We start from the raw sequence: 11,727 nt of genomic DNA, 5'->3' as shown, positions 1-11,727 counted from the left end.
GGGAGAACAGACATGAAAACTACAAATCCAATAATGTTTTAGATTAGAGAGATAGAGTAAGAATTCCACATAAAAATAATGGCGAGTGCAATCTGGACGCAAACCCATAACCTAACCTTAACTCTTACCTAACCTTAACCATTTTACATTTTAATGGGGTTAAGGTTAGGGTTTCAATGGGGTAGGGACGTCCCAAGGGTTCGGTATAGCACACACCTACAAATAATCCTTAATCTTTCTTTCAAGCCCCTTCACATGCCTCTGGTGGCCTCGCAGCAGTTGTCTCCCACTTCTGACACCATTGAAGCAAATCCAGGGCAGTTACTGACCGGGCCTCGAACCCGGGTGTCTGGTTCCCGAGGAATGCACACAATTCACAACAATGTTGTCAGAGGTGGCAAGTGACTAAAATGTAGTGCCTGATGTCAATTAATCGATGATGCAAAACGTGTCATCCAGGTATCTGAATGGTCTGCCAACTGTAGTTGCGGATGAACGATCGGGAGATTATGAGTTCATATCGCCACCTGCCTTGGCAGGAAGGATCTTTGACATTGTAATTGCAGGTAATTCCAGGTAATCCCACTTTAAAATGACCGATGGCACAGGCGTGAGATGTCTACTTGTGTATGGAAAATCAATTAACAAAGGGAATCTCAAAATACTGGTGATTTCACTTTGTGGAAGCAACCATAGTCGACTGTGTTGGGGAGTCACTGGTTGACGTTCGCTGAATTCAGATTCTCTTGTAGTCATCCTTTCAATTATCAGTACGGCCTCACACCTTTAGGCAAAACATGGGGGTGTCTACATCACATAGCATAAAGTAGTTATTTGTTATTACAGACCTTACAGGGGTAATTCCGTTGGAATCTTGGGTCAGTTGTACAGAGATGGATTCCATTATACCAGCACACTCACATTCACTAATCTGACTCAGAACAAAGACAAAAGATATTGTGTTAGGTCTTTAATATTTTCAATATTTAGTTTTTTTTGTGTGTTTTGTTTAGAAATATTGCACATGGTCAACATGCCTGTTTATGAGCTAACACTCATCTCTCTCATTCTAAAATCCCTTCTCCAAAGTAAGGACAGTTTATTTTAAGCACAATCATACAGTGTACACGCATACACGTGCGTGTATGTATGTCTGTGTGTTTGCGTGCGCACATGCATGTTCATGGAATCATTTCAGACCTCACCTTTGCAAGATTCAACAAATCTTTGATAAATTCTATGTCTTTGATCTTGGACTATCTCATTAACATAACAAATCAAGATGTCATATAATAGTCCTTGTGACTGTAAAAATACTGCCTCTAGAATACCTGAACAACATATGATTGATAATGTCTTATTGTATGGTTGGTATGTGAAGGAATCCGGGTGTGGCTGATTCCATACATGCATGTGCGCAAACACACACATCATCTATATGGAAATATATATATATTTTTCACACATCCAACTGTATACAGAGAAATAAAGGTATATCCATAACTACCCCAACTCTTCCCAAAACAAGTGAAGAGGCAAAAAGTGCTATTTGAATTTCTTTGACTTTAGTTAGTTAGCTACGCTCTATCTCTTCAAATATAGTAATCTCAGCTCATTCTTCTTATGCCATTGTTATTAGAATGGGTCTTCTGACTGTACTGTAAATATCTATGGCACCGATCCACATAACCCACCCATTCCAAATATCGTATTGCACCATTTAATAAGGAAAAAATAAAGTGGCAGAGAGGGAAGAGAGAGGGCTCCAGAGAATGCCCTACTGGGCTGGTCTAGGATCTGCTTTCCCTGAACTAAACCCTAACCAGAGCCATCTTGAGCTACATAACAGAACTGACCCTGGACCAGTGCTTAAGGGCACTTTCTAACAACACTTGGATAGAGGGGCAGGGAGAGGAAGCAAGGGGGGAAGGAAAGGGGCTAGAAATGGAAGAGGGGGGATTGATAACAACAAGGTTATTTCTATGAAACAATCTCTAAAAACAATACTTTCCTGATTTAAGTTGCAGTCACAAGACCACACATTGTGCAAACACCTGATTTCAACATTTAAAAACAAACTGCCTGCCCCCTCTATGTGTCTACTGAGAAGTCATGGGAGAGGGGAAATGGCCCAAAGTAAAATTTAGAAGAGGGGTCGCGTGGGCTTTTTCAAAACCCCTTTTATATAAGTTTATGCTGGAGAAACACCAATAAGAGCCACAAGAGAGAAAACAGGCCACATAAAACGTGTTATTTCCACTGCAACAATACAAGATAAAACAACATATCCACTGGGTGACTCCTAGAAGTTGATTCAAAATCTACTTTTGCTTGTGAACTGTCACTTGGGAGCCAAGTGAGCCATGTCGCATCATCTGCTTCCGGTGGCCTTGGTGGAATCCGCAGCCTCCACTCGAGTTGATCAATGAATGGACGATCGTCTCGTTCAGCCTTTCTCTGTGCTCTGTTACAGCCAACCATTGTTGAGTTTGTTGCTTTGTCACGCATCACCCTTCAATCTTTCCATATTTCATATCTCATAATGGCGTCCACAAGGGGGGAAACCCCAATATACAACATCCTCTCCAGCCAATAGGAACTCAAGTCTGTCTGTGACAGTGATAACTGATTGGGCCAGGGATTGGGTCAATTGTCACACTGAGTCCCGCCTCCCTTTATCGGGAGCAAATGGTATCCATGCTTGACTCACTTTCTACAATCGCTAAAAACTATGCAGGCCAATGGCTTGGTCAGGCGAATGTTGAGTAGACTGACAGACTGTGTGTGTGAGTCCATTTCAGTGCTGTCTGTTGTTGCAGCATAGAGGGGCTGTGGAATTTCAGTGGAGGTTACATTGGATACATCCCAACCACTGTGCTGAGGAGTGGAGGGAGGGAAGTCAAGTCAATGGCAAACTGCATCCGCACAAATTGTTACAACGTGCCGTTGTGTATGGTCATCTTTCACGTGACAGTGCTTGTGACTGCCACCCAAGAGTAACAGTCTGCGTTGGTGGGGTGTGTGTGTGTATGTGCGAGAGAGACAGAAAGAATTGTGTGTACCACAGGATGTTCTGTATCAAACTACAAATGTGCCGAGAGTACGGCCAGTACAGAACTGTGCCGACGAGATACTGAAGCCCTGTTACCACATGTACAAGGACATGCAGTGGGTCACAACAACCCTCTCTCTCTCTTTTGTCACTTTCTCTCCATCTACTCCATTCTCTTGTTTTTCTCCTTCTTTCCATCCCTCTTTCTTTCCATTCCTACAATTTACCCAAACTCCTGGGCTCCTCGGGACTCCTCCCTCTTTCTCCAGGCTCCGTCCCTGTACCATCTCGAGTGTTAGTATTTGAGGAGCCGTTGGCGGCGGAGGTGGAGTCTGTTGACCCCGGGACCTCTGTTGTTGACCCGCCGAGCTCAGAGATTCCAGGGGTTCCAGGTGTGGCTGTCTGCATGATCTTCTGCCTCACTTCCCTGATCTTCAGCTGCAGACACCCCTTGGAGGGAAAGGTGTCTGAGTAGCGCGCCTGGAAGGCTGCAGTGGCCTGGGCTAGAGGAGGACAGGAGGGAAAGCAGATGAGTGCAGCATTCGCGTGGTTGTATCAGAGACTAGTTGGTTGGAATCTGGTCTTGCTCAACCGCAAAGCCAGTATACAAAGTGACCAATGAGAGTCAACAATTCTGCTACATTAGTCAATGAGAGAAGCAGATGGTGCCGGGTGGCTACCTGAAGGGAAGAAGCCGTGTTCCTGGAAGAGCTGCATGACGAGAGCCCTGCGCTGGTCCAGAGTCCTCCGGAGAGAGGAGTACGGCCCTCTGTCCATCCCCCCCAAGACATCTTCAGACTCAGCACCTACAGAAGGATACATGAGATGCGAGAGAGATGAGAGGGGGAAAGATGGTGATTGAGAGAAGTGAGGGATGAGAGAGAGATGAGAGGAGTGAGTAACATGAAGAGGGAGTGAGAGGAGAGACGGGTGATTGAGAGAAGTGAGGGAATGGAAGAATGGAGAAAAGAGGAGGTAACGAAAAAATCTAAAGTAATGAGTGAGAAAATAATGCAAGGAGGAAGGGAGTAACTAAGGAAAAAGCTATTGGGGTCTACCAAAAGTAGTGCACTATGTAGGGAATAGGGTGCCATTTAGGACACAAGACATAACCTATGACAGACTGCCGTACACTCCACACTATTTACCAGCTCTGTCAAAGGTGAAGATGTCCCCCTCACACTTGACGTCGCTCTTGGGTGTGTTGGGCTCCGAGCTGCAGCTGGAGAGACGGCTCCGAGCTGCAGTCTTCCTCCTGGGAGAGCTGGGGTCCTCTGCAGACGAGTCCAGGTCTGAAGGGGAGGAGGAAGAGAAGAGGAGAGGAAGAGAGGAGCAGGAAGAGAAGGAGAGGAAGAGAAGAGGAGGAGGAAGAGAAGAGGAAGAGAAGATGAGAGGAAGAGGAGAGGAAGAAAAGGGGAGAGGAAGAGAAGAGGAGAGGAAGAGAAGAGGAGAGGAAGAGAAGGGGAGAGGAAGAAGAGAGGAGAGGAAGAGAGGGGGAGAGGAAGAGAAGAGGATGATACAGAAGGGGAGGAGGAGGAGGAAGACAGAGAAAGAGGAGGGGAGGAAGAAGATACAGAGGAAAAGGAGGTGGTGGTGAGTGAGTGAAGAAAGAGGAGGCAGATATAGAATGAAGAGAAGGCGTTTTTAACCCCAGAATCCAATAGAACATGGAATAATATTATAATGTACCTCTGGTCTTGACGGAGGAAAGAAATCCGTTCAAATTCATTTTAGTGGCTGTGCTAGATTCTTTATACATTTTCTTTTGAATATGTTGGACAAATCTCTCCCTAGTCATGCTATGAAGGAAGTTGGAGGTACTTTCGCGAGCCATTGCTAACTAGCGTTAGCGCAATGACTGGAAGTCTATGGGTATCTGTGACTAGGTGGAACTGCCACCTAGTCACAGCCTTGCCTGACATGAAAGTACTACCTTTTTGTGTGGGTGGGGAGGGAGGGTGTATGATGGGGTGTTATTCTCAATTGATTCTATGTATTTCTGTATGTATATGGAAGAGGCTGCACTCTCTATTGTCCAAGTCAAATTTCCACTATAGCGGACAGGCTAAATTTGTAAATCCATTTTTCATTTTTAATGCTATCTCTCTGTCTCTCTCTGTCTCTCTCTCACCTGTGGAGTTCCTCCTCTTCTTCCGGTAGCTGCCCAGTATGGCTCGGGGGGAAGTGGCCAGACTATGGAGGGTGGGAGAGGGCAGCACCTCTTCTGGTCTGAACTCTGGCAGCTCGGCAAAGCGCTCCTCGAAATAGGACCCCGACAGAGCCCTGGTACAGTTGAAATATAGTTAGATTTTATGAGGCCCATGTTGGGATCGAACCGTACCCGACTCCACCAGGGAGCTAAAAAGGGCTTAGCCCCCTCACTTCAAATGTGTGTCTCCTTCGTTTCTCTGAATGGTATCAGCACAATGGACAGAGCGCTGCGCGGTGTGTGTAGGGGGCTATGTAAAGCCACTGAGGCGGTTAGGTTTGACTCCTCTGGGTTTCCATAAAAAGCGTAAAAAAAAGGCTTCTCATCTCTGTGGTAGGCTAAGAGAATAACGTGATACGCCTCCGCCTGTAATATTTCATTTTGATTTATAAAAGGCGGGGTCAAGTTTAACGGTCGGGTGCCATATTGAATGCAAAAATGTCTCCTTGCTCCTATGATGGGGGTGTGTGAGGTTTTCGTCCCGACACTGACTGACACTGGATTGATTATGACAAGCTCTCTCCCGAGCCCGGAGAAGACAGGGCGTTCTCTGACCCATTCCCCGGGCTTGGAGGAAAAATGACATGGCAAAATGTTCCTGGGTGTGGCATGGAAGTTTCATCACCGCTGAGGGGCTCTGGAGACAACCCCCAGTGTCCGCTGTTCATCGTTCGGGAGAGGATGCTTCCTTAACTGCTTCAACAAAGCCCCCGATGAGCCAAAAGGTTAATGGACAGTGTTAAGGTCCTGGGCAAAGTGTTCATCTAGCTCAGGGCTATGCTATGATGTTCCTTTATTTGCTCTGCCAATCTACATTCACCAAATGGACATGACATGTTGGTCAATACGTATCACGTACCCAGTGCTCGTTTGGAATGTTCCATTCTGCCTTGCTGTAACATGCCCATTAGTTTGGGTAGTGTGTGCCTTTAATGTGGGTGGATAGAAATACTGAGCGGTAATGATTTCAGTTGCAGGGGGAATGTCCACTGCTACGTCCTGACAATGTTTATGAGGTTACTGCTTATGAACGAGGAACGTGAGCATCCTGAAATATGTTGGGGCCAGAATGAGGAGGGGGGTGTGTGGCGAAGAGGTGCTATAGCAACGTCTCTCTCCTCTATTGCACAATGACTCGCGCCAATTCTGCCGCACTATTTGTTTTATTGTGTCAATTGTTTGTCAATGTTTAGCAATGGCCTGTGAAATATACACAAGAGTGTACAACATTTTAGGAACACCTTCCTGATATTGAGCTGCACCCCTCCGTTCTCCCTCAGGACAGCCTCACTTTGTCTGGGCATGGACTCTACAAGGTGTCGAAAGCGTTCCACAGGGATGCTGGCCCGTGTTGACTCCAATGCTTCCCACAGTTGTGTCAAGTTGGCTGGATGTCCTTTGGGTGGTGGACCATTGATACACACGGGAAACAGTTGAGCGTGAAAAATCCAGCAGGGTTGCAGTTCTTGACACACTCAAACCGGTGTGCCTGGCACCTACTACCATACCCAGTTCAAATGCACTTACATCTTTTGTCTTCCCCATTCACCCTCTGAATGGCACATATACACAATCCATGTCTCAATTGTCTCAAGGCTTACAAATCCTTCTTTACCCAGTCTCCTCCCCTTCATCTACACTGATTGATGTGGATTTAACAAGTGACATCAATAAGGGATCATAGCTTTCACCTGGACTCACCTGGTCAGTCTATTTCACAGAAAGAGCAGGTGTTCATAATGTTTTGTTCACTCAGTGTATATTTATCAGTGAAGTAACTATTAATGTCTACATATTCCCCCATTCATTTAGAATGTTTGGTTACGGAAATGTTGATAATTCATTCAATATAATATATATTCATACCATTCTCCAAAAGGAAACGTTGTTTGGAGAGCTCACAAACTGCGCAATACTTGTGATAAAGAACTTTAGGTTTATTTAATTGCATTTACCAGTTTACTGTCAATTTCTTCATTGTCTTTGTTTTGTTGGAGAGCATGAGTCCGGTTTCTCTGTCATGTTTAATGTCGTGTGAACGTGCTTTAGCGTGCATACAGTGCATTCTGAAAGTATTCAGACTCCTTGACTTTTCCCACATTTTGTTACATTACAGCCTTATTCTAAAATGGATTACATGACGTTCTGTCCTCATCAATCTACACACAATACCCCCTAATGACAAAGCCAAAACAGGTTTTTAGAAATGTTTGCAATTTAAATTGTATTTAACATTCTTAAACAGATATACCTTATTTACATAAGTATTCAGACCCTTTGCCATGAGACATGAAATTGAGCTCAGGTGCATCCTGTTTCCATTGATCATCCTTGAGATGTTTCTACAACTTGACTGGAGTCCACCTGTGGTGGACATACCTGGCCTGCATGCCAAGAATAGGACAGGCCAAATGTATTTAAGCGCCCATTTGGGGATGTTCTAGTTAGTTCACGTTTGGGTAACTCAAGGGGAGGTTGTATTTGAGCCTGGTGGACCCCACCAATGCTTTATTGGTTAAGACAGGTTTTGCCTGATGAGATTCTTTTTATTTTGAACTTTGTATATATATTTGGAAATACCACCGTCATCTTTCAAACACCAGCGCTGTGTAAATAAATCCAACACTCATTTACACCTCTACCTGCCTGCCTCCTGAATATTTGCGCTTACGACTGCTAGAAAGCCCCTATTTTACGCTGATACAGCGCAGCAGAGAGAGGGGAGATTTCCAACCTGTCACTTCAAAAGCACTCAGTGATCTCGGAGTCTCTGCATGTGAACGTTATGTTTATTGTGGTGTGGCGTGATATAAGCGGAATTCAATACAATTCCAATGCAAGAACCCCCCCCCCCCAGAAATGTAGCCCTCTCGCCGATTATAACTGCCCCCTTAGCCACTTTATCCTGGCGCTGGGTCTGGATCGAGCCCTCAACGTTACTGATGTAAGCAACAAGCTCCAACCAGCTGATTCCCTGGCTACAAAATCTTCTCCAATTGGTCATAACTGTCAACTGTCAACACACGTTTACTGTCAACTATGGTGACGTTTTAATTTCCTCCCATTGCCCCCTCCCCCAATCCCTGCCACTCACTTGTCAATGGAGTCGGAGGGCTTTCTGAGTGGCGGAGGGCGGAATTTGGTCTTCTTGGCTGAGGGGGGCGCGTCCCTGTCAGTCTGTGGGGCAGGCGGAGGAGTGTCCTGTCCTGTGGGAGGGTGGGGAGGTTCCCTCGGTCCAGCCTGGAGAGAGAGAGAGAGAGAGAGAGAGGGAGAGAGAGAAAGAAGGAAGGATCAATAACCATACCAGCAGCCTCGTCCTTGATAAGTGTTTGCGATAATTATTTGCGTCACAATAATCGTTTGCAGCACGATGAACAAATTAATTGCATTACTCTTGCAATATCTATAGAGTCGTCTCTTACCCCTTTGCTGTGGCCCCCGTTGCCGCTGTCCCCTTTGTTGTGGCCCTCATGGGGCCAATCATCTGTCTCCCTGGACCTCTCTGGTTCAGGTGTCCCACATTCCATCTTTATCCCCCTCTCCCTCTCTCCATCCACGTCTGTCTGTTTCTCTTTGGCATAATCTCTGGCATCGTCTGTGTTCTCTTCTTTCACGTGGCTGGCTCGACCACCATTTTCTTCACTCCCTGCAGGAAAAGACACGACAGTGGCTCATGATTCCTAGTAAAAATACACTACATGACCAAAAGCACCAGCTAGTTGAACATCTCATTCCAAAATCATGAGCATTAATATGCAGTTGGTTCCCGCTTTGCTGCTATAACAGCCTCCACTCTTCTGGGAAGGGTTCCACTAGTTTTTTAAACATTGCTGCGGAGACTTGCTTTCATTCAGCCACAAGAGCATTAGTGAGGTCGGGCACTGATGTTGGGCAATTAGGCTTGGCTCGCAGTGGGCCTCCCAATTCATTCCAAATGTGTTCGATGGGGTTGAGGTCAGGGCTCTGTGTAGGCCAGTCAAGTTCTTCCACACCGAATTTTGACAAACCATTTCTGTGTGGACCTCGCTTTGTACACGGGGGAGATATCATGCTGAAACAGGAAAGGGCCTTCCCCAAACTGTTGACACAAAATTGGAAGCACAGAATCGTCTAGAATGTCATTGTATGCTTTAGCGTTAAGATTTCCCTTCACAGGAACTAAGGGGCCTAGCCCGAACCATGAAAAACAGCCCCAGACCATTATTCCTCTTCCACCCAACTTTACAGTTGGCACTATGCATTGGGGCAAGTAGCGTTCTCCTGGCAGCCGCCAAACCCAGATTCGTCTGTCGGACTGCCCGATGGTGAAGCGTGATTCATCACTCCAGAGAACGCATTTCCACTGCTCCAGAGTCCAATGGCAGCGAGCTTTACACCACTCAAGCTGACGCATAGCATTGCGCATGGTGATCTTTGGCTTGTGTGCGGCTGCTCGGCCATGGAAACCCATTTCATAAAGCTCCCGACAAACAGTTCTTGTGCTGACGTTGCTTCAAGAGGCAGTTTGGAACTCGGTAGTGAGTGTTGCAACCAAGGACAGACGATTTGTATGTGCAACGCGTTCTGTGAGCTTGTGTGGCCTATCACTTCGCGGCAGAGCCGTGGTTGCTCCTAGACGTTTCCACTTCACAATAACTGCACTGATGAAAGGAACAGCTCTAGCAGGGCAGAAATTTGAAATAGCCAAATCCACTATTTTGAAGGGGTGTCCACATACCTTTGTATATATAGTGTATATAGTAGCATAGTTAGTTATAAAAGAGGCAACTATAGCAGAAGAGGCCATAAGCAGAGAAGTGAGGAGAGGAGAGATGGAGGTGAGAGAGGAGGGGAGGTGAAAGGGTACAGAGTGAGGGCAGGCGGACTACAGTTTTGACGTACCTGTTGGTGTGTTGCTGCTGGACGTACCCATTGAGTTAGCACCGGGTTTGCTATGTGCCTCGACATCCTCCGTCATCTTTTCTTTCTTTATGCTCTCTTTCTTTATCTGTGTCTTGGTCTTCCTTTGGGCCTGGCCCTCCACCTGTGGCTTGTGCTCCATCTCTGCAGTCAGGTGTGGCATTCCCTCTTCATGTGACCGGGTCACGTCCTTTGAACCCTGGACGCCGACAGCTGAGCGTGATGATTGGCCGGACAGTTCTTGAGCCAAATTGGCTGGCACGGAGGTCATGGAAACCACATCTGGCGCCAGGGTGACGTTCTGGGCCGGGTAAATGGCGGTGAGGTGTTGACGTCCGGTCCCCGGGGCTCCAGGGGAAAGGGCTGGGGCTAGCCAGGGTGGTTGGCCTGCTACGAGAGGGTGCACAAGGGCTTGGCCGGCCGGGGCGATGGCAGTGAAGCCCAGGGTCGCCAGGGACGACGGCAGGTAGGCGGGGCCTGGAGAGGGAGGGGCCTGGACTGTTGCCGTGGAGACCACTCCGGTGCCTGACTGGACATAAGTGATCCTAGAGTAAAGGAGAGCCAAAATGCAGGAGGGTCAGCTATGTACACATTGTTCTGATGAAGGTCAATTGACAAAGGCACAGCCACAATAAACTAAAAGTCTGCAGAGGTTCTGTTGTCATTAAAACCACGTGAAAGTAATAGTGGGACATCTACACTGAACAAAAATATAAACGCAACATGCAACAATTTCAAAGATTTTACTGAGTTTCTGTACATTTGAAGATATCAATCAATTTAATTAAATTCATTAGGCCCTAATCTATGGATTTCACATGACTGGGAATACAGATGTGCATCTGTTGGTCACAGATACCTTTTAAAAAAAGGTAGTGACATGGATCAGAAAAACCAGTCAGTATCATGCTGTGGAACACATCTCCTTTGCATAGAGTTGATTATGCTGTTGACTGTGGCCTGTGGAATGTTGTGCCACTCCTCTTCAATGGCTGTGAGAAGTTGCTGGATACTGGAGGGAACTGGAACACGCTGTGTTCTACGTAGATCCAGAGCATACCAAACATACTCAATGGGTGAGCTGTCTCCTCAGTTTGCAGGCCATGGAAGAATTGGGACATTTTCAGCTTCCAGGAATTGTGCCCAGATCCTTCCAAAATGGGGCCGTGCATTATCATGCTGAAATATGAGGTGATGGCGGCGGATGAATGGCACGACAATGGGCCTCAGGATCTCGTCACGGTATCTCTGTGCATTCAAATTGCCATCTATAAAATGAAATTGTGTTCGTTGTCCGTAGCTTATGCCTGTCCATAACATAACCCCACTGCCACCATTGAGAACTCTGTTCACAATGTTGACATCAGCAAACCACTCACCCACACGACACCATACACGTGGTCTGTGGTTGTGAGGCCGGTTGGACGTACTGCCAAATTCTCTAAAATGACGTTGGAGGCGGGTTATGGTAGAGAAAGGAACATTCAAATCTCTGGAAACAGCTCTGGTGAATATTCCTGCAGTCAGCATGCCGACTGCACGCTCCCTCAAAACTTGAGACATCTGT

The 11,727-nt window shown here is 46.5% G+C and overlaps 1 protein-coding gene across 1 annotated transcript in view; it reads right to left on the bottom strand.

The window, feature by feature from the left end:
• Positions 1–955: 955 nt before the first annotated feature.
• LOC115175940 (protein capicua homolog) overlaps positions 956–11,727 on the bottom strand; it is a 33,028-nt gene continuing 22,256 nt past the window's right edge. Inside the window, exons 13-19 of the mRNA XM_029735600.1 lie at positions 10,143–10,705; positions 8,684–8,907; positions 8,356–8,501; positions 5,184–5,335; positions 4,201–4,344; positions 3,733–3,858; positions 956–3,555 (exon numbers count right to left, since the gene is read on the bottom strand). Of these exons, the coding sequence (XP_029591460.1) occupies positions 3,269–3,555; positions 3,733–3,858; positions 4,201–4,344; positions 5,184–5,335; positions 8,356–8,501; positions 8,684–8,907; positions 10,143–10,705 (1,642 nt within the window). The 3' untranslated portion in view covers positions 956–3,268. The remainder of the gene's footprint in view (positions 3,556–3,732; positions 3,859–4,200; positions 4,345–5,183; positions 5,336–8,355; positions 8,502–8,683; positions 8,908–10,142; positions 10,706–11,727) is intronic.

Source organism: Salmo trutta, chromosome 36 (genome assembly GCF_901001165.1).
Source record: "Salmo trutta chromosome 36, fSalTru1.1, whole genome shotgun sequence".
Lineage (NCBI taxonomy): Eukaryota > Metazoa > Chordata > Actinopteri > Salmoniformes > Salmonidae > Salmo > Salmo trutta.
The sequence above is the reverse complement of the archived record's forward strand: the minus strand, read 5'-3'. Positions and strand labels throughout refer to the sequence as shown.